The 21,962-nt window shown below is 46.6% G+C and overlaps 2 protein-coding genes across 7 annotated transcripts; both read left to right on the top strand.

Annotated features, from left to right (window-relative positions):
- The first annotated feature begins 2,081 nt into the window (after positions 1-2,081).
- Positions 2,082-9,145, top strand: LOC120298492 (zinc finger protein OZF-like). Of its 4 annotated transcripts, none has more exons than XM_039322290.1 (3): positions 2,082-2,312; positions 7,026-7,145; positions 7,434-9,145. In XM_039322290.1, exon 3 carries the CDS (start codon positions 7,520-7,522, stop codon positions 8,834-8,836), a length of 1,317 nt encoding a protein of 438 aa, XP_039178224.1. In that variant the 5' UTR covers positions 2,082-2,312; positions 7,026-7,145; positions 7,434-7,519; the 3' UTR covers positions 8,837-9,145. The 4 variants fall into 4 exon arrangements, with proteins under 4 accessions (XP_039178224.1, XP_039178223.1, XP_039178225.1 ...); XM_039322289.1 differs by lacking the exon at positions 2,082-2,312 and adding an exon at positions 2,635-2,745; XM_039322291.1 differs by lacking the exon at positions 2,082-2,312 and adding an exon at positions 2,691-2,745 and having other exon boundaries at positions 7,029-7,145.
- A 3,428-nt stretch (positions 9,146-12,573) lies between these two features.
- LOC120298487 (zinc finger protein 665-like) lies at positions 12,574-19,818 on the top strand. Of its 3 annotated transcripts, none has more exons than XM_039322280.1 (4): positions 12,574-12,811; positions 13,866-14,111; positions 16,633-16,795; positions 17,551-19,818. In XM_039322280.1, the coding sequence occupies exon 4, from the start codon at positions 17,801-17,803 to the stop codon at positions 19,049-19,051; it is 1,251 nt and encodes a 416-aa protein (XP_039178214.1). In that variant the 5' UTR covers positions 12,574-12,811; positions 13,866-14,111; positions 16,633-16,795; positions 17,551-17,800; the 3' UTR covers positions 19,052-19,818. The 3 variants fall into 3 exon arrangements, with proteins under 3 accessions (XP_039178214.1, XP_039178216.1, XP_039178215.1); XM_039322281.1 differs by lacking the exon at positions 12,574-12,811 and adding an exon at positions 12,975-13,103; XM_039322282.1 differs by lacking the exon at positions 16,633-16,795.
- Positions 19,819-21,962: the final 2,144 nt, after the last annotated feature.

Here is a 21,962-nt window from a genome sequence, read left to right as displayed (position 1 = left end):
CTCGATCTTCACGCTTGCTAGCAAGAAAAGAAGCCACAGCCTGTGTTCCATTTACGGCCGCATTTGGAACTGGAGTTTCCATCCTTAAACGATGCCGTCGAAAACCTCTGACTGCACGGCACAGTGATGATAATCCCTGCAGTCCTGGCTGAATCCCACACTCATTTGATGGGGCGACTTCCTGCAAGCTTCCCACAGAGTCAGTGGGGAAACTGGGCAGGAAGTTGTGAGTCCCAGGTCCACAGCAGCAAAGCATCTCCTGCCCTGTGTGAGAGGGCACAAAGAGTGTCCCAGATCATGGGAGAGGGTCAGGAAGGGTGTGCATGGCAGGGGTGAGTGTGCGAGAGGGCAAAATGGTCAAGAGGCGTGGCATGGCAGCAGGAGAGGAGAGACAGGACAGGGAGAGGACATGGGGGAGTGAGGATCATGTGGGTCAGGATGTGGGCAATAGGGACTCCAGAAGTGGCTGGCCCAGCACAAGTGCAGAGGGGTCAGGGGAGGGGATCTGAGTGGAAGACACTATCCAGCGACTTGCAGTCTTCCATGCCAGCTTCCCCTTTGACTTTCTGGGGAAGGCAGCACAGAAGTTGGCAAATGGCAGTCATGTAAAGGTGCTGCTCTAAATGCTTCTAATTATTTTCGTATTTCAGAAAGAGAAATATTTGGACTGCAGAGTAAATAAAATTACATTCTATATACAGGCGCTTAACGTTGTGTTCCTTGGCTTGTGGTTCCAGGGATTGTCTTGCCACAAGGAGGCTTGCTAGCATTCACTAAATGAAATCCTCCAGATGTGTGTTAGGCTGGGTTTCTACTCCCATAACGTCTTGCCGGCTGGACTTGATGGGAGTTGTGATCCAACAACTCTGCAGCCTCCAGGCCGGTGATCTGTTCTGAAGGCAGCTAAAGGCAGCTAAATTTGATAATGGCTGAAGCTTTTGAAGAGTTCAAATAAGTTTAATATATATTCAAAAGTTCAAAAGTGAAAGCTTATTCACAGGAAATAGGCACGTGTAAAGGTTGTAACAATTCTGGCTGGTTAGAGAGCTGATAAAAGGAATGAAGAGTTAGGCATTTTGCAGGAAAAGAGATGGCCCAGAGCAAATAGGATGTGTATGAGATAACTCCTGAAGCATTCATTAGCCAAGGTTTAGGAATAGGGACGGCTAGAGACCAACAGAATAATTGTTAGATTATTATTGAAATGTTTATTAGATATTTCTTATATATCCCACCTTATCCCGCCTTCTGCTTTAGTGAAAATGTCTAAAGCTTTCTTAATTCTATTGTTCGGGGTTCCTTGGCATTTTCTACCCAGGACCCTTTTTTCTTGGAGGGCTTCAATAAAAGACAACAAAACTTGCAATTCGTGTCTGGTGTTCCTCATTAGCCTCAGCACCAGGCTCAGACCCGAATTGGGGACAACATGGGGGGGCTAGGGAGGAAGAAGGGGTCCCCTCAGGGCCCTACAGTTTATAACTCACTGGGTGAAAACGGGGCATCCCGAAGCCCAGCAGGGGAGGGAGGGAAGCAGGGACCCAGCATCCCCAGCCCCTCTCTCCGATTCTGGGCAGAAGGGAGGGGAAGGCAGAGGGGGCGGTGGGGGGGCCTTGGGTGGACTCTCTTTTGCCCCCCCCCGTCTGTTCTCTCCTGGCCACCTGCGCAGCTGGACTTGGAGATCTTCGGGATCCAGAAGGGATCCGCTCGGGGCTTCTTCCCGTTCCTCCCCCAGGCGCTACCCCAACCTCGGCCGTGGGAGGGGACCCCGCACCCTCTGGAGCGGCCCCTGCCTTCCCCTCCTCTTCCTCGGGGTCCGCCTCCCCCCCCCCGCCCTCTTCTCCAGCCTGCGGGAAACGCCGCAATCCTCGCAATTCGCTCCGCGAGTCCTTGGCGGCCACGGCGGAGCTTCAGTCTCCAGCCAGATGCCGGAGCAGGCGGGAGCTCCGCCCGGGCACAGCGGGGCACTCTTCGCATGGGCAGAGGAACCGCGGTCGCGGGTGCTCAGCGGAAGAATAGGGAGTCCCGGCTGGGAAGGCAGGGGAGGGGAGGGAGGGGGAGGAGCTGAGGCTGCGAAGGGGCGGGGTTGTAAGGTGTGGGAGGAGCCCAGGAGAGCAGAAGCCCCGCCCCCACGCTCCCACTCGCTGGGTCTCGGCTTCCCTCGGCGTTTCCCGCTTCGCCCTGGCAGGATCGGCGCCGGATCCTTCGGCAGAGCCTTCTGGGTCTTACTTCGGGGAGGTCTGGCTGCTCCCCCTCCGGCCTTTGGGGCGCCCCTCCCGCCAGGAGAGCTTCTCCCCCCCCCCGCCAGGAGAAAGGTAGCTGCGGATCCGCCTCTTCGGCTTGCCGGGTTTTCCTTGGGGAGATTCGGCTCTGGCGTCGCCTGCAGGGAGCGGATCCCTCCTTCCCTCCAGGGGGGCAAAGGGGATCCCTCCCTCCCCGGGCTGGATCTGCCTCCTCCTCGCCCGGCCAAGGCTCCCCGTGGGGCTTTCGGGTGGATCCGGGAAGGAGCTTTTGGGGATTTTGCTTTCAGAAGGTTTCTCTGTGGTCCGTCAGAGCACGAGGTTTCCGAGCATGCATATCCTCGCACGCGCAGTCGCAAAAATGGAGTAAGCGGAGCTTTAAAACGTTTATGGAGATTTGTAATCTGGTGTTAAGGCAATTGACCTCATTGCAAGGCGGAGGGGAAGGATTGGGGGAAAGAAAACAAGCTGAAATTGACTGAATTGAGCTCCTGTTTTCTTAACCCAGGTGAGATCCTCTTCTTTGTGCTCAGCTTAAAAGGCCAGCAGGGAAATTATTTGGTTTTATGCAAATGTTTACCTTGCTTCTGCTTTAAAAAGCTGTGTGAATCTCTAAAAAGCAATATTTTCCTTTTTTGGCCCCGAGGAGGCTGGGATGATGCAGCTTCTTCTTGGTGGACGGTTTACAAAGCATACAAAGTTCTAAGGAAGTTTTGAGGCTGGTCTTGTAAAGCAGGTAATAGAACAAGCGGATGGCTAGAAGGCTGCCTTACATAATTTTAAATATTTTTCAAAATGCCTTTGAGGCAGCTGCAGAGACCTGGAATCTTTGTGGCCTTGTAGCCTGCGAAAAGCATAAGAAAGAGCAGGTGTTTTGGGATTCGGCTTCTGCATGTCCCCCCCGCCCAGGGAGGCTCCCCCCCCGGGGAAGGGACCCCGGACCAGCCCCTCCCTCTCCGTCCTCAGTCGGGCTCCGCAAACATCCAGCCGGGGGGTGGGGGCTCCTGTCGCTCCTGGCTCCCCCCCCCCAAAAAAAGCCATCGCGGAGCTTCAGTTTCCACCCAGCCCCGCCCGGGCACAGCAGTGCATTCTTCGCATGGGCAGAGGAACCCAGGAGGGGGATGCCCAGCGGAGAAACGGGGAGTCCCGGCTGGGAAGGCGGAAAGGGGAAAGGAGGGGGGCGGTTCTGAGGATGCTAAGGGGCGGGGCTGTAAGGCGGGGGCGGAGCCCAGGAGGAGAGTAGAAGCCCCGCCCCCGCCCCTCTCCTCCCACTCGCTGAATCTCCGCTTCTCTCCGCGTGTCTCACTTCGCCCTGGAAGGATCGGCGCCGGATCCCTCGGGAGAGGCTTCTGGATCCCGCTCGGGGCAGGTCGGGCTGCTCCCCCTCCGGCCTTTGCGGCGCCCCTCCCGCCAGGAGAGCTTCCCCCCCCGCCAGGAGAAAGGTAGCTGCGGATCCGCCTCTTCGGCTTGCCGGGTTTTCCTTGGGGAGATTCGGCTCTGGCGTCGCCTGCAGGGAGCGGATCCCTCCTTCCCTCCGGGGGGCAAAGGGGATCCCTCCCTCCCCGGGCTGGATCTGCCCCCTCCTCCCCGGCCAAGGCTCCCCGCGGGGCTCCGGGTGGATCCGGGAAGGAGCTTTTGGGGAAGTTGCTCCAGAAGGTCTCTCTGGTCGGTTTGAACAGGAAGCCTCTGAACATCCATTTCCCTCGAGTGCCGTTTGAAAAGGGAGCGAAGTGTAGCTTTAAAGCGCTTATTAAGATTGTAAATGTGATCTTGTCACAGCCTGACCTTATTTCAATGGGGGGGGCAGCGGGGAGGGGGGGTGTTAGGGAAAGAAATTGAATTGAGCCCCTGATTGAGTGTCAAAAATTCAGAATTCCCTCTTTGACTCTGCTGAACACTCCCCCCCCATCCCACCCACTTTGAAAATTATAACAAAGAATAATAAATTATTTCCATTCATTGTTAAATAAATACTTGGCTTGTACATTATTGATTATGCAATATTGTAAGGAATAACACATTGAATTGTTTAAATTAATTGTTAAAGGCTTACATAATTGTCAATGTTTTTAGCAATGCTTATAAACCCAGACAGCTCTGCTTCACTGGAGGCCAGAAAACGTCCTGGATTCCTTGCCGCCTCCAGAAAGGGCAGGAAGCGCCTTGGGGGCTTATCAGAGGCTCCACATTGGGGCTTCCAGGGGCCTCTGAAGGCCTGGCGAGTCTCCAAAGTGGCCTGGAGTGTTACAGGTTCTTTATGACTGAACTGAGCTCATGTTCTCCCAACCCCAAAAAGGATACCGGAATAACAAAATAATGGAGCTGGAAAGAATCTTTGAGGCCTTCTAGCCCACCTCCCTGCTCAGGCGGGAGAACCCCTAACATTACAGAGAAGCCTTCTCCAGTCTCTTTTGAATCCTCCACTGATGCAGCACCCTGAACTTCTGGTGGCAGCCTGTTCCTCTGCTTAATTGTTCTGGCTTTCAGGAAATGTCTCCTAATTTCCATCCATGGCTTCTGGTCCTGCCTTCAGGTGCTTTGGAGAATAGGTTGAAGCTCTGCTCCCTTGTGGCAGCCCCTTCAATATGGGAACAAAGCTATCATGTCAGATCCTTTTTCTTTCTGCTTAATCCAAAAAAAGAGGAATGAATAATCTTTGTCTATATACTATATATTATAAGGTCCTACAGTGAGGCAAGAAAAACCAAATGCACAGGTACAGTATTAGGGGGAACCTTGCTCAATAGTAGTAACTGTGAGAGACATCTCAGAGTCCTAGTGGACTGATGTGCAAGTTCTGAGGTTTTGCTTGATAAAAAATACAGGAAACCAGAAGTTGCCTTTAAGCGTTACGTTTTTTTTTTTTATTGAAAGTTTTATAAATTTTACAAAAAGAGAAAAACAATACAAAACAAAAGACAACATATACAAAAAAAACTAAACATTACATATAAAAAAAAAAACCCCCCGTCCCCCACCCCTCACAAACACCCTCCCTTCCCCCCCCTGAGCTTCCCAGAGCAGAATATAGGCTTAATTAAAAATTAACAAGTAAAAATAAAAAATTAAATTAAAAAATTTATATTTATATATATAAAAAAAATATCTATATATATATATGAAAATAAAACTTATGAAAAAGCTATATGATATTTTTTTATACCCAATCTAAATTGTATAAATTTTATCCATTTGTCCCAAACAGCAAGAAACTTCTCTTGCGTTTGTTGCTTTAAGAAAGCCGAAATCTTTGCCATTTCCGCCAGATAAGCTACTTTAAGAAACCATTCCTGCAGTGTAGGCAAAGATTCCTTCTTCCAGTATTGTCCTACTAACAGCCTAGCGGCTGTAATCAAATTTAACATCAATACAACCTCCTTTGTATCACAATCTGTAACAATGCCCAACAAAAATAATTGCGGAGTAAATTTTACCCTCCTTCTAAAAATTCTCTGGATATTCCACCATATTTTGATCCAAAATGCTTTTATCTCTTTGCATGACCACCAAATATGATAATAGGAAGCATCCATATAACCACATCTCCAACATTTGGGTTGTACGTCAGGGTACATAAGAGACATTTTTTGTGGATCAAGGTGCCATCTATAAAACATTTTATAAAAATTCTCCCTAAGGTTCTGTGCTTGTGTAAATTTGACATTTCTCACCCAAATGGTTTCCCAGATATCCAATGAGACTGGGACACCAAAATTCTGCGCCCATCTAATCATACAGTCTTTAATTAATTCCGTTTCTGAGTCCATTTCAACTAATACCCCATAAATTCTCTTGATGTGGGTTTGTCTTTGATCCTTGACTTGCTTAATAAGATTTCCATCTTCTCTAAGAAAACCCAATTTACAATCCACCTTCCATTTATCTACTAGTTGCCTATATTGAAACCAAGAATAATATTTTCTTGCGCTAAATCTTCCCGTAATCTTAACTGCCAGTTTTGCCCATCCCATCTAAGTAGCTGACTATAAGACACCATATCCATTTTTACACCTCTTCAAGCGTTACGTTTTTATTCAGCTGAACAAAGACAAGCTTCTCTAAAAAGAAAAAGCCCTAAATATCAGAAAAGCTTATTTTTCTACCTTCTTTGATTATATAAGCAATTCACCCAGCAAAGCTGACACACATAAGATAAAGACTTCGCCCATTAAGGCTGGAACACTGTAGACAAGAAGGAAGAAAGCAGAAGTAGCTAGAAATGATCCCTTTTGGGTGTTCCCCCCCCCCAGGCACCATATGTTTCATTTTGGGTGGTTTAGGATATTGGCTGTTTCCTTTGCTGTACTTTTATGACCTTGCATTCATGGTTCTGCAAGTGGCCAGAATCTCCACAAACAATATCTTCCTTGTTTTCCCTGAAGAGGTTGTGATGCAGAAGCACCTTGTTGATGGATGTTTTACAAAGGACAAGTTTTATAGAGATTGTGAGCCTGGTCTTGTTATCTGATATCAGAACAAGGTGTAAATATTTTTTGAAATGCCGACCCCAGGAAGTCCTTCCAAGGCAAAGATTTTGTGATTCTCTATCAATCTGAAAAGGAAATATATTCTCTGCTTCTTTTCTCTTCCACCAACAGGAAAGCAGCTGTGACCAAAGATTTACCTGCAAACCAACTATCCACAGATAATAGAAAACTTAGAAACGAAGTGTTTTATGGCACTCTCTGAGCAGTTTACAAATGTCAGCATCCTGTCCCCAACAGTTTTGTGATTTTCTATGTTTCTCAAAAGGAAATACTGTTCACGTCTTCTTTCTTGTTCCAACAGCAGAAAAGAGCTGCCAATCAGTTATGGAGAAATCAAACCGGTCAGCAGTGAGGGTCATCCCTGGCGTTGATTCAGAGGGGGAACAACTGACCCAGAGATTTCTTAGCTGCAGTTTTAATGGTGAGTAAATGGCTGCGGCTGTTCTAAGGTAAGACATCCTCTGAAAATAAGACCTGGTGCCTCTTTTGGAGGCAAAAAAAACTATAAGAGTGGGTCTTCTTTCCGGGGAAACATGGGGGTATGTCCACTTCACTGTTCCACTATTTTAGCCACTTTAGTCACTTTGTCAAAGAGAGCATTAAGTTTTGTCTAGCGTGATCTGTTTTTGACAAACACATGTTGGGTTCTAGTAATAGCTTTGTTGGTTTCTAAGTTTTCACAGATTCTTTGCTTGATTGTCTTTTCCAGGATCTTCCCAGGTATTGATGTCAGTCTGAAAGTCAACTATCAACAGATAACAGAAAATCAGCACAAGGCAGCAGTCGACAGAAAGAATGAAGGGTGGGAAACTCTTGGATGCCCCGTCAGACACAGGCAGCACTCCAGAAAACCACAAAAAAACCCATCAATGCTCAGAGTGTGGGAAATCCTTTGCTCGCCGGTCCCTCCTTTTGACCCACACGAAGGTCCATGTGGGAAGTGGATCCAGTCAAGCTTTGGAAGGTGAGAAATCCTTTTCTGGAAAACACATGAAAAATCTCAGACGCCCCCCCAGACTAAAACCTCATAAATGTGAGGAATGTGACTTATGCTTTGGTCAAAAGTCACACCTTCTTACACATCAGAAAACCCACACTGGAGAGAAACCCTATCAGTGTCTTGAATGTGGGAAATATTTTTGTGAGAAAGCCACCCTCAGAAACCACGAGAGAATTCACACAGGGGAGAAGCCTTACAAATGTTGGGAATGTGGAAAGAGCTTTTCTCAGAACGCAAATCTTTGGATGCATGAGAAGGTTCATGCAGGAATAAAATCGTACAAATGCTTTGAGTGTGGGAAATGTTTCACCCATAGTTCAGGTCTTCGGACTCATGAGAAAACACACAGAGGGGAGAAAAAGGAAAAGTGCCTCGAATGCGGGAAATGTTTTTACCAGAAATCACACCTGATGCGGCATCAGAGACTTCACACCAGAGACAGACCCTATGAATGCCCAGAATGTGAGAAGCGATTTACATTTCCTTATGAACTTCGGAGACACGAGGAGAGGCACAAAGGAGAGTTACGCTATCAATGTGGGGAGTGTGGGAAAAGTTTTAGTTTCCGAGGAGAACTTCAGATTCATCAGAGAATCCACACAGGGGTAAAACCTTACAAATGTGGGGAGTGTGGGAAATGTTTTTCACAAAAACAACACCTTGGAACGCATCAGAGAGTCCACACAGGAGAGAAGCCGTACAGATGCGTAGAATGTGGAAAGTGTTTTACTCAAAAGGGAGACCTTTGGAGACATCATAAAACCCACACAGGGGAGAAGCCACATCAATGCAACGAATGTGGACGATTCTATCGTACCTCTTCTGCCCTTAAAAGTCATGTGAAAATTCACACAGGGGAAAAAAACTACAAATGTTTAGAGTGTGGGAGAACATTTGCTGATGCGTCTTCCCTCAGAAGCCACAGCCGAATCCATCCGGGAGAGAAGCCCCATAAATGCTCGCAGTGCGATAAATGTTTTTCTCGGAAAGATACTCTTGTTATCCATCAGAGGATCCACACTGGAGAGAAACCATACAAATGTCTGGAGTGTGGGAAATGTTTTGCCCATCCTTCGTCACTTCGCATACATACTAGATATCATACAGGATAGAGGCCTTATAAGTGTGTAGAGTGTGAGAAAGCTTTTCATTGTACATCAGAGTTAAAAATGAATCCGAATGTCCATAGCAGAGATAAACCTCTTCCGCTGTGAACGTTGAAAACATTTCTTTTTCAAAAGTCACATCTTAACATTAACCAGGAACATCACACAGTGGCAGAAAGGAAATCCTACTATTGGGAAAAATGTTTTTCCTACTCAAGTAGCCTTAAACACCAAAATCAAAGAAAACTACATCTATGTTGGGAGTGTTAGAAAGTTTGGCACACAAAGCAGCAGCACTAGTACCTTAACAGATTACACAAGAGAAAAGAGCTATAAGTGATGGGCAGAGTAGATAATGTTTTGCAGAGTGCAGCTAGTCTCGACTTACAGTCGCAATTGGGAACAGATTTCCGGTCCATAAGTTGTTACGGTTGTTAGTCGAGGCACCCATATATATTGGAGCTGATTTTCTGACATATTTCTGGTCATTAAGCAAGTCACTGTAATCTTCTAAATTTATCTAAATAAATAAATAAATTTTAAATAAATCTTCTAAATAAATCTAAATCTAAATTCTTCTAAATGTCTTTTTTATATATATAAAAAGTGGCAAAAACAATGCCAGGAACTAGCAAAACAAAAACAAAAAAACAATTGGGATCCCATGGCTGTAGGATCACGCAGGTGGTATTAAAAGACATCCAGTTGCCAAGTGCCCATAAAGAGGTTACATACTTTTTTGGCTTTTTGGATGTGGATTCTGGTGTGTTGGTGGCTGGCTTTTAGGTCATTATCATATAGACATGTTGTAAGGACCCACCCCACTTTGCATCTTAAGAAGACAGAACTCTTGGAATAATTCTTCCAACAGGAATCCTTTATTAAGAGAAAATGGTTGCAGGCGTTCTAGACAGGACTTGGGGTCCAAGCTCTCCCATGCAAGGTTTTAAGGGGTTTCCCAGTAGCCCCACCCAATCCCCCCCTACTTCCAGCAACAATCTCAGGCATTACATTTCCCACCCCTTTCCCTTACTGCCGGCTGGATGGAGACTTCAGAGAAAACTACATGAAAGGTAATAGTCCCCTTTGTTATGATTAGGCCTTTTTGGTGCTATCCACATTCAATCCCTTTGAAGTGTACTGAAGGAAGTGAGGGCCATAAAGCCCCTTTGTTCACCCCCTTCCCTTCCTTGTATGACAGAATCCAGAGAAGGCAGAAATGGGGTTTTCTATCATTGATAACTAGAGATGAAATATAATTGGATTCTGACACATGTATAGAATGTATATTTGCCTTCATTTGTGACAAATTCTGTAGCTGAAAATAAAAAACGTTGAAAGCAAAGTTCTAGCCACTCTCCTGTATTTCTAGCAAAGAAAGTCAAAGCGGGTGGAAACTGCTCAGATGTTCAGGAACTCTAAGAATATTTAAAAATGTTCTTTTAAAATTCTTGTCTGTTTGATAAATGGAAAATTTTTCTTTACTTATTTCATTATTCTTCCTTTGGCTCGATCTTCACGCTTGCTAGTAGGAAAAGAAGCCACAGCCTGTGTTCCACTTACGGCCTCATGTGGAACTGGATTTTTCATCCTTAAACGATGCCCTCATAAACCCCTGACTGCACTGCACAGTGATGATAATCCCTACAGTCCTGGTTGAATCCCACACTCATTTGAAGGGGCAACTTCCTGCAGGCTTCCCACAAAGTCAGTGGGGAAACTGGCAGGAAGTTGTGAGTCCCAGGTCCACAGCAGCAAAGCATCTCCTGCCCTGTGTGAGAGGGCACAAAGAGTGTCCCAGATCATGGGAGAGGGTCAGGAAGGGTGTGCATGGCAGGGGTGAGTGTGCAAAAGGGCAAAATGGTCAAGAGGCGCGGCATGGCAGCAGGAGAGGAGAGACAGGACAGGGAGAGGACATGGGGGAGCGAGGGTCCTGTGGGTCAGGATGTGGGCAATAGGGACTCCAGAAGTGGCTGGCCCAGCACAAGTGCAGAGGGGTCAGGGGAGGGGATCTGAGTGGAAGACACCTACCCAGCAACTTGCAGTCTTCCATGCCAGCTTCCCCTTTGACTTTCTGGGGAAGGCAGCACAGAAGTTTGCAAATGGCAGTCATGTAAAGGTGCTGCTCAAAATGCTTCTAATTATTTTCGTATTTCAGAAAGAGAAATATTTGGACCGCAGAGTAAATAAAATTACATTCTATATACAGACGCTTAACGTTGTGTTCCTTGGCTTGTGGTTCTAGGGATTGCCTTGCCACAAGGAAGCTTGCTAGTATTCACTAAAATGGAATCCTCCAGACGTGAGTTAGGCTGGGTTTCTACTCCCATAACGTCTTGCCGGCTGAACTTGATGGGGATTGTGATCCAACAACTCTGCAGCCTCCAGGCAGGTGATCTGTTCTGAAGGCATCTAAAGGCATCTAAATTTGATGAAGCTTTTGAAGAGTTCAGATATGTTTAATATATATATTCAAAAGTTCAAATATCCTTAGGAGGGCCAAATCCACGTTAAGTGTCAAGGGATGTGGTGATGGGCTGGATGCCAAAAGAAAGCAAGGTTAGGCATATACTTCAAAAGAGACAAGGAAGCCTGTAATTGGGGGGTTTGTCTGCTAAGAACAAAGAAAGTTTATTCACAGGAAATATGCAGGTGTAAAGCTTGTAATAATTCCGGCTGGTTAGAGAGCTGATAAAAGCAATGAAGAGTTAAGCATTTTGCAGCCCTCAGCTAAAAGTTAGGAACAGGGACGGCCTGGAGCAAATAATTCTAGTATTAGAATATTAGATAACTCCTGGAGCTTTCATTAGCTAAGGCTTAGGAATAGGGACAGCTAGAGATCAACAGAATAATTGTTAGATTATTATTGAAATGTTTATTAGATGATATTTCTTATATAGCCCTCCTTATCCCGCCTTCTGCTTTAGTGAAAAATGTATAAAGTTTCTTAATTCTATTGTTCGGGGTTCCTTGGCATTTTCTACCCAGGACCCTTTTTTTTTGGAGCGCTTCAATAAAAGACAACAAAACCTGCAATTCGTGTCTGGTGTTCTTCATCGGCCTCAGCACCAGGCTCAGACCCGAATTGGGGGGGGGGAGCTAGGGAGGAAGAAGGGGTCCCCTCAGGGCCCTACAAACAGTTTATAACTCACTGTGTGAAAACGGGGCATCCCAAAGCCCAGCAGGGGAGGGAGGGAAGCAGGGACCCAGCATCCCCAGCGCCTCTCTCCGATTCTGGGCAGAAGGGAGGGGAAGGCAGAGGGGGCGGTGGGGGGGCCATGGTGGACTCTCCTTTTGCCCCCCCCCCGTCTGTTCTCTCCTGGCCACCTGCGCAGCTGGACTTGGAGATCTTCGGGATCCAGAAGGGATCCACTCGGGGCTTCTTCCCGTTCCTCCCCCAGGCGGTGCCCCAACCTCGGCCGTGGGAGGGGACCCCGCACCCTCTGGATCGGCCCCTGCCTTCCCCTCCTCTTCCTCGGGGTCCGCCTCCCCCCCCCGCCCTCTTCTCCAGCCTGCGGGAAACGCCGCAATCCTCGCAATTCGCTCCGCGAGTCCTTGGCGGCCACGGCGGAGCTTCAGTCTCCACCCAGATGCCGGAGCAGGCGAGAGCTCCGCCAGGGCACAGCGGGGCACTCTTCGCATGGGCAGAGGAACGGCGGACGCGGGCGCCCAGCGGAGGAAAAGGGAGTCCCGGCTGGGAAGGCAGTGGAGGGGAGGGAGGGGGAGGAGCTGAGGCTGCAAAGGGGCGGGGTTGTGAGGTGTGGGAGGAGCCCAGGAGAGCAGAAGCCCCGCCCCCACGCTCCCACTCGCTGGGTCTTGGCTTCCCTCGGCGTTTCCCGCTTCGCCCTGGCAGGATCGCCGCCGGATCCCTCGGGAGAGGCTTCTGGGTCTTATTCTGGGCAGGTCTGGCTGCTCCCCCTCCGGCCTTTGGGGCGCCCCTCCCGCCAGGAGAGCTTCCCCCCCCTCCCCGCCAGGAGAAAGGTAGCTGCGGATCCGCCTCTTCGGCTTGCCGGGTTTTCCTTGGGGAGATTCGGCTCTGGCGTCGCCTGCAGGGAGCGGATCCCTCCCTTGCTTCCGGGGGGGGCAAAAGGGGATCCCTCCCTCCCCGGGCTGGGTCTGCCCCCTCCTCTCCCGTCCCAGGATCCCTCTGAGGCTCCGGGTGGATCCGGGAAGGAGCTTTGGGGATTTTACTTTCAGAAGGTTTCTCTGTGGTCCGTCAGAGCACGAGGTTTCCGAGCATGCATATCCTCGCACGCGCAGTTGCAAAAATGGAGTAAGCGGAGCTTTAAAACGTTTATGGAGATTTGTAATCTGGTATTGAGGCAATTGACCTCATTGCAAGGGGGAGGGGAAGGATTGGGGGAAAGAAAACAAGCTGAAATTGACTGAATTGAGCTCCTGTTTTCTTAACCCAGGTGAGATCCTCTTCTTTGTGCTCAGCGTAAAAGGCCAGCAGGGAAACCTTTTGTTTTTATGCGAATGTTTACCTTGCTTCTGCTTTAAAAAGCTGTGTGGAATCTCTAAAAAGCAAATATTTCCTTTTTTGGCCCCGAGGAGGCTGGGATGATGCAGCTTCTTCTTGGTGGAAGGTTTACAAAGCATACAAAGTTCTAAGGAAGTTTTGAGGCTGGTCTTGTAAAGCAGGTAATAGAACAAGCGGATGGCTAGAAGGCTGCCTTACATAATTTTAAATATTTTTCAAAATGCCTATCGGAGGCAGCTCCAGAGACCTGGAATCTTTGTGGCCTTGCAGCCTGCAAAAAGCATAAGAAAGAGCAGCCCTTTTCACACATGCTCTGCCCCACCTGATCTCTCTCATTTCCCACTGAGTTTTCCTACTCAAAACCATGCATTGCTCCCTGTTGGACTTCATCTTGCTGGTTTCTTCCCTTTTGGCTCATCAAGATCTTCTTCAAATCACGATTCTCTCTCCATGATTTTGTATCCTCAACAAATAATTCCATATTCTCCTCCTGCCTCCAGGTCATTTATAGATTATGCTCAGCATCTGCGCCTTTCTCATGTCTCTTTGCAGGAGACCAGTGAGGATGTGGCCGTGAGCGCCACAGAAGAAAAGGGGCGTCCTTGGATCGGGACCCACAGACTTTTGGCCCAGACTCTGTTCTACAGAATTTAGATATCGTGGCCCAGTTGGAGAAGCAGCTTCCTGCACAAAGGACGAATGGATTAAGGAGAAATCAAACTGGTTAGCAGTGGGGGTCATCCCTGGCCTGGACTCAGAGAGGGAACAGGTGACCCAGACACAGCTGCAACTTTAAAGGTGAGTAACAAATCTTGGTTAAATCTTGGTTTGGAGAATAAGCATATATTTTTTAGATCTTTATTTGACAGAACAGTAATGCAGAGAAAATGAGTTTTGCTCCCATGGTGCTGGGTGATGGCATAATTTGGTTCAGTTAAGGACTTTAAGTTGAGTGTGTTTCATCAGCCAGTTATGAATCCATCTGGGGGTGATGCTGTCTAACCCACATTTTTCTATCTTGCCAAAAAGTCAGCCATGGTCTACTTTGTCACACGTCTTACTGAAGTCCAAGTATACGGTATCCACATAGTTTTGCTGTTCCATTAATTCTGTCATTTGGTCAAAGAATGTAATAAGTTTTTTTCTCCTCTGTTTTTAACAAACCCATGTTGATTTCTAGTAACAGCTTTGTTTGTTTCTAGGCTTTCTCAGATCCATTGTTAGATTATCTTTTCCAGGATACTGTTACTGATGTGAGGCCGATTGGTCTGTAGTTTCCTGGATCCCTTTTTTTCCTTTATTTAGTATTTTATAAACTATGAGCTGCGGTGGCGCAGCAGTTAGGGTGCAATACTGCAGGCCACTTTAGCTGACTGTGTTCAGCAGGTCAGCAGTTCAAATCTCACCGGCTCAAGGTTGACTCAGCCTTCCATCCTTCTGGGGTAGGTAAAATGAGGACCCAGATTGTTGGGGGAAATGTAAATATATATACTTTCCACATGGGAAAGAAAAACTGGACAACTTCCTCACACACCTCAACAGCCTACACCCCAAAATACAGTTCACCATGGAAACAGAAGCTAACAACCAACTTCCCTTCCTGGATGTCTTAGTCTACAAGAAATCCAATGGCTCCCGAGGACACACCATCTACCAGAAGAAAACACACACAAACCGCTATCTGCACGCTCTCTCACACCACCACCCAGCACAGATCAACTCTGTAGCCAAGACACTCATCTCCAGAACAAAACGCTTAGCTGACGAACAACACCTAAAAACCGAACTACACACTCTCACCAATGTACTAACATCCAATGGATTCCATAGAAATAAGATTACAAACCTAATCAAAAAGAAACCCCCACTAAAATCAAGACAAAGAACAAGAAAACGGCAAAGCACTCCTCCCATACATAAAAGGCACCACAGACAGAATCAGTAAGATCCTCCATAAACACAACATCAAAACAGCATTCTGCACAAACAGAAAAATATCCACCATCCTTAGAAACCCCAAAGATAAAATTGAATTAGAAAATCAAGAGTATACGAAATCCCATGCACCACTTGTCCCACCATATACATCGGACAAACCAACAGAAGAATAAGTGCACGCATTGAAGAACATAAGAACTCAGTCAAAAAAGAGGAACCAACATCTTCCCTGGTCCAACACCTTAAAGCCACAGGACATAAAATTGACTTTAAAAATACCAGAAACATTGCCAAAAGTGAACATTTTAATAACAGAATAATCAGAGAAGCCATCGAGATAGAAAAATGCCCACACAGCATGAACAAGTGAGATGATACCTCCCGCCTACCAGCCATTTGGAAACCCGCCCTTATTGACAAACGACTCCCTAATACAAAAAATGATACCAGACCCACACTCACAAAAACCACACAGGATGTCAGCACCACACATCCACGCAAAAAACACACCCAAAGCCACACCGATGATGAGGCACGACCACAAACCAGAAGCCAGACCAGAGCTGCATCATTAGACACTTTAAAGCCCTCCAATCCATACATGAAGCAAACTGACACCCTCCATGAAAATGAGGCACGACCACAAACGCGAAGCCAAAAAATAGCAAGGCAGCCAAAAATCTTAAACCCCTCTGCAACTCAGACTAACTTGAGCACAACCAAACAGAACACTCCCCCAGCCAATCAGAGCACAGCCAACCCCCCAGCCAATCAGAGCACAGCCACGCCCCTAACCAATCAGAACACACCTCCACCCAATCAGAACACAGCCAAGCTCCCACCCAATCAGTTCATACCCCCACTGGCAGTTAAAAGGAAAAAACAGCTAAGACCACACATTGCTGCTCGAAGCATGAAGCTGAAAACACCAGCCTGAAGATGACGAATGGGACTTCGTCGAAACGTCGCCAAGACACTTCCAATTTTATGCGGGAGAAAATCCGAACAACCAAAGACCTATATATATATATATATATATATACACACACATAGATATATATATACACACACATACATACATACATACACACATACATACATACATACATACATACATACATAGCTTACTGGTGTACACCGCTTAGAGAGTGCTTGCACTTAAAGTGGTATATAAGTCAAATAAATAAATAAATAAATCTATACAAAATATTTCATGAGGAAGTCAGGATCAAGTAGTCGTGATGGGATGGAGCTCATATGTGCACAATCAGAAGAAGGAAGAAAGAAAAGGGAATCAGAAATGGATGGCTTGGTTACGCTAGCCTGAAGTCTCTTTCCTTCTCTTATGTGATGCCTTAATTTTTTTTCCTGATTCCTATAGTTCATTCTGGACTTACTACCACAATTTGGACCGGAATCCTGGTCGTTGCATGAAGCGGTCATTGAGATGTGACTTGGGCTGCTCTTCTCAAATATTGCAATCCTCCTCTTGTGGGCCTGGTTGTTAAGCAATTTCACATGTTATTAAGCAGACAAAGTCTCAGGTAAGGAATCTGGGGTTGCCTTAAGTGGACAGGAGAGGCCATGTGAGTGCTGGCACAGGGCACGTACGAGTTAAGGGGGTCTTGAAGAAGCTTAGAGATGCTTTGGGACACGTTGCTTGGAAACGGTATGGATCCTGCGACTTGGAGAATGGCGCGAGGCTGCAAAGGCCTCTGGTCTGGGCTTTGAAGCTGCATTTCTAAGTTGCAGCAGTGAGCCGACGTCAGTGGCAGATGGCTGAAATGGCCAAGGGCTCCAGGCGTCCACTTAAGACGCGGTCCTAGTATTGTTGTCAATCAATGCTGGGGTGGCTCAGGCTTCCAGGGGGGGCAGCAGCTTTACATCCCACTTCAGTAGCCCCTCAACTCATGGGTGGCCTGTGCCTGGTCTCCAGGACCTCCCCCACCCCTGAGACACCCCAACACCAGTTGTCTGAGCCTCCCTCCACTTAAGAACTCTCAAGGTCACTTCATGATTGCAACCAGGAGTGTGGGATTACGGTTGTGGATCAAAGTGGTCACCTAACCATTGCTTCACTGAACGACCGAAATTCCAGTTCCAGCTGTGGTCATAATTTGAGGACATCCCTCCTAGAGATGTGGAGGTTCCATCACCTGATATTTTGTCTCAGTTATACCTGGGACCCAACCTTGGGCAAAGGGTGGGACTGGAAGACCTACATGGTCACTTCCAAGGCTACGTTTTTGTGATTTCTCAAAAGCAAATATTAATCTCCATATCTTTTTCTTTCCAACAGCGGATAAAACATTGTGACAAAAAAATTATCGGCAAGTCAACTATCAAGAAATTCAGTCCAAGGCAGCAAGTGCCAGAAAGCACGGAGCTTGGGAAACCTTTGGATCCCCCGTCAGACACAGGCAGCACTCCGGAAAACCACAAAAGAACCCATGAATGCTCAGAGTGTGGGAAATCCTTTGCACACAGGTCCCTCCTTTTGACCCACAGGAAGGTCCATATGGGAAGCGAATCCAGTCAAAGTGTGGTTGATGAGAAATCCTTTTCTAGAAAAGACCCCAAAGATCTCAAAACCCCCCCCCAGACTAAAACCTCATAAATGTGAGCAATGTGACTTATGCTTTGGTCAAAAGTCAACCCTTCTTACACATCAGAAAATCCACAGTGGACAGAAACCTTATCAATGTCTGGAATGTGGGAAATTTTTCCGTCAAAAAGCCCATCTGGGAAACCATGAGAGAATTCACACAGGGGAGAAACCTTACAAGTGTTGGGAATGTGGGAGGAGCTTTTCTCACACGGGAAGTCTTTGGCTCCATGAGAAGATTCATGCAGGAGTAAAATCTTACAAATGCTTTGAGTGTGGAAAATGTTTCACTTGTAGTTCAACTCTTCGAGATCATGAGAAAACACACAGAGGGGAGAAAAAGGAAAAGTGCCTCGAATGTGGGAAATGTTTCACCTTGAAATCAAGCCTGGTGCGACATCAGAGACGTCACACTGGAGAGAGACCCTATGAATGCCCAGAATGTGAGAGACGATTTATGTGTTCTTCTGCGCTTCAGAGGCATCAGAAGAGGCACAAAGGGGAGAAACCCTATCAATGTGGGGAATGTGGGAAAGGTTTTGTTACACAAAGAGAGCTTCAGCTTCATGAGAGAATCCACACAGGGGAAAAACCATACAAATGTGGGGAGTGTGGGAAATGCTTTACCCAAAAACAAAACCTTGGAAGGCATGAGAGGCTCCACACAGGAGAGAAATTATACAGATGCCTAGAATGTGGGAAATGTTTTGCTCGAAAGGGAAGCCTTTGGACACATCATAAAATCCACACAGGGGAGAAGCCATATCAATGTATCGAATGTGGACAATTTTATTCTACCACATCACACCTTAGAAGCCATGTGAAAATTCACACAGGGGAAAGAAACTATAAATGTTTAGACTGTGGGAGAACATTTGCTCATTCCCATTCCCTTAGAAACCACAGCCGAATCCATACAGGAGAGAAGCCCCATAAATGTTCGGAGTGCGGTAAATGTTTTTCTCGGAAAGATACTCTTTTAAATCATCAGCGAACCCACACTGGAAAGAAACCATATAAATGCCTGGAGTGTGAGAAATGCTTTGCCCACCTTTCATCACTTGGCATACACACCAGAAGTCACACAGAGGCGTCGCCTTACAAGTGTGCAGAGTGTGAGAAAACTTTTCATTGTAAATCTCAACTAAAAAGGCATCAGAAAGTCCACAGTAGAGAAAAACCCCTTCAGTTGTGAGGAATGCGGAAAATTTTTTTTGAAACGTCACATCTTATAATTCACCAGTAACTTCACACAGTCCCTGAAGGGAAATCCTAGAGTTTTTTGGTGTGGGGAAACGTTCACAATGACGAAACCAGTATGGCAATTTTTTGTCCCAGTTTCTTGTGCTTTTTGTACAACAAAGTATCCACACAGGAGAGATTCCACAAATGCTTCAGCAGAAATCAAAATTTTATTTCTGATTTTTTTACTTTTCATTTTGGATATTAAGATTTTGGGATCCAGAAGAGAAGAAGGAAACTCAGTTTAGACGCCTCAGATAATATGAGGTGATGGAAATTGCCTTGTGATTCCGTTGCACCTAAAATAACAGGGAGATCCCATTTTTCTCTTGAAATAAATAGAAACATGCAATAAATATCCTACAGCACAGCAGGCAGAAGCCTGGGGAAAAGAAGAGCATTTGCTGATAATTTTGGAAAACCTTTTGTAAGGAACAAAAATGTTAATGGAAAAATTAATATTTTTCTGTTGGTTTTAAACTTAATAGCTGAAAGACAAAGATGGCAAACTAAATATGAACATGGGAGAGCAAATAAAATTGATGGGGAAAAAAGTGTTTTGAAGAAATGAGGGAACAGTAAGAAACTTGAGCATTATTAAAAAAATACAAATTGTATGTCAAAATAATTATGTTAAGGCATGGGAAGAAATCAAGAAGGCTGTGTTAAGATGTAGAAATTACAACTGTTCGGGAGAATTTCTGTGATTAAAAATGAATGTATTACCTACTTTCATGGTGCTTTTGTTTTAAGCAATACCTCTCTAAATAATAGGTGCACCCCTTAAGCAATCTAGATTTATATGCTCAGGGAAAAACCAAGAGTTTAATTTAAAACTCTTCAGGATGCAAAGAAAAGAGGATAGTCTGATTAGGAAATTCTTCTTTGCAGTGTGTTCAGTTTGGACAAAAAGAATGAGTTTTGCTGAGAAATAAGAGAATTTAAATATAACAAGAGCAGGAGCTGAAGTTTGGGTGGCCTGGTTTTGATGTGGTACAACCTCAGCAATCCTCGTGATGGAAGTGATGCATTGAGAATACGGAAGGGATGTAAGCCCGGCGGGTGCCCGAGAAAGCCCTGGCAGAGGAAGGCCATGTATGGGAGAGGAAAAGAGCAGGCAAAGGGGAACGGTCACCTATGGAGAGTTGTTAGAAAAAAGGAACGTGGGAGAATACAAGGGGAAGTCAGGAGATCAGCAGAGGGATTTAGCTTCTCACAGTTTTTCTCTGTAGACTAGAGAGAAAGATTGAAAGTGGACAAAAGGACACTTGGAATTACACAACCTATTAGGAGACAGAATTTGAAACCAAACTCCTATATGTGCAAATGATGAACGTGAAATGGCTAAAAACTATCAGCTTTTTCTAAAAATTGAAATGGACAAAAAACAAGTTAAAAAGTGTGCAGCTTACAACAGCTCATTTAGTGTCTGTTCAAAGTTACAACGGCACTGAAGAAAGCAACATTTTTCACACTTATAGCCATTGCAGCATCCCAATGGTCAGGTGATCAAAATTTAGACGATTGGCAGCTGACTCCTCTTTGTGACGGTGGGAGAGTCCTAGGGTTGTGTGGTCACTTTTTGCGACTTTCTGACAAGCAAAGTCAAGGGGAAGCCAGATCCATTTAACAACCGTGTCGCTATCTTAACAAGTGCAGTGATTCACTTAACAACTTTGGCAAGAAAGGTCCTAAAAATGGGGCAAAACTCACTTTACTGTCTTGCCTGTCAGCAGAAATTTTGGGTTCTATTGTGGTCGTAAGATGAGGACCACCTGTACGATGAAACGGGCCAAAGGTTTTGGTTATTCTGTGCCATCAAGTTTGTGTCGACTCTTACCAACTGCACGCTGAATCTTCTCCAGAATGATCTCTATCCCCAACTGGATCCTTCAGGTCCCCGAATGGATCCCCTATCGCCACTGCCTGGATAGCCCCCCCTGGTTGCCCTCTTCTTCTCACTCCCTCCATCTTTCTCAGCATCAGAGTCTTCTTAAAGCAAACATTGTTCCAGACTATCTCTGATTGATGATAGTTTGAGCCTGGTCTATTTATTCCCGGAGTAAGAATTCCGGTTGGTTTATTTTGTGTGATCCATTTGTCTGTTTTCTTGATTGTCCGTGGTAATCTCAGGAGTTTTCCCCAACACCAAAGTTCAAGACCTGTCCACCCTCTTCCTGTCCTGCTTCAAAGTCCAATTTTCGCTTCTGCAGCATCTGGGACCAGAGAGACAATAAACGTTGGAAAATGGACATAAAGAGCAGCCCTCCATGGACGAGAGACTCGGGTGCCTTCATCAGAAATCTTTCGGGTGGCCAGAAGGGATCAGCTGAAGATTCTTGTGATCCCCGCCCGGACAGGAGAGGATGATGGTTTGGGAGGAAGCGAGGGAAAAGGCGGGGAAACTGCACTTGGGCGAAGATCCGTGGAGGAGGCATGCCGGTAGAGACCCCCCCCCCAAAAAAACACCTGGAGGGATCCATAGGCTAGAAAAGGCAGAGAGAGATTGAGGGGGGCGGGAGCAGCTACCTAGATCCACTTTGGGGATCTTTGGATCCACTAGAAAGGATCCGCCCGGGGATTCTTCCCGGCTCTCCCCCTGGCGCTCCCCCAACCTCGGCTGCACGGAGGACCCTGCCCCGCTTCTCCTTCTGCCCCCGTCTCAGCCGTCGAGGGGGCCCCGGGCTGTCTGGGGCGGCCCCTGCCTTCTTCCGCCCCCCCCCCCCCGGGAGCGGCTCTTCCTCGGGGTCCGCATCCCGTCCCCGCCCTCTTCTCCAGCCTGCGGGAAACGCCGCAATCCTCGCAAGTCCCTCCTGGACTATCTCGCGGCCATCGCGGAGCTTCAGCTTCCGCCCAGATGCTGG

Source organism: Crotalus tigris, unplaced genomic scaffold (genome assembly GCF_016545835.1).
Source record: "Crotalus tigris isolate CLP2741 ecotype Arizona unplaced genomic scaffold, ASM1654583v1 scf7180000023903.560294, whole genome shotgun sequence".
Lineage (NCBI taxonomy): Eukaryota > Metazoa > Chordata > Lepidosauria > Squamata > Viperidae > Crotalus > Crotalus tigris.
The sequence above is the reverse complement of the archived record's forward strand: the minus strand, read 5'-3'. Positions and strand labels throughout refer to the sequence as shown.

Excerpts from the sequence above, each read along its gene's own strand:
- LOC120298487 (XM_039322282.1), top strand. The coding sequence starts at position 17,801 with ATGAGAAATCCTTTTCTAGAAAAGACCCCAAAGATCTCAAAACCCCCC.
- LOC120298492 (XM_039322290.1), top strand. The coding sequence starts at position 7,520 with ATGAAGGGTGGGAAACTCTTGGATGCCCCGTCAGACACAGGCAGCACT.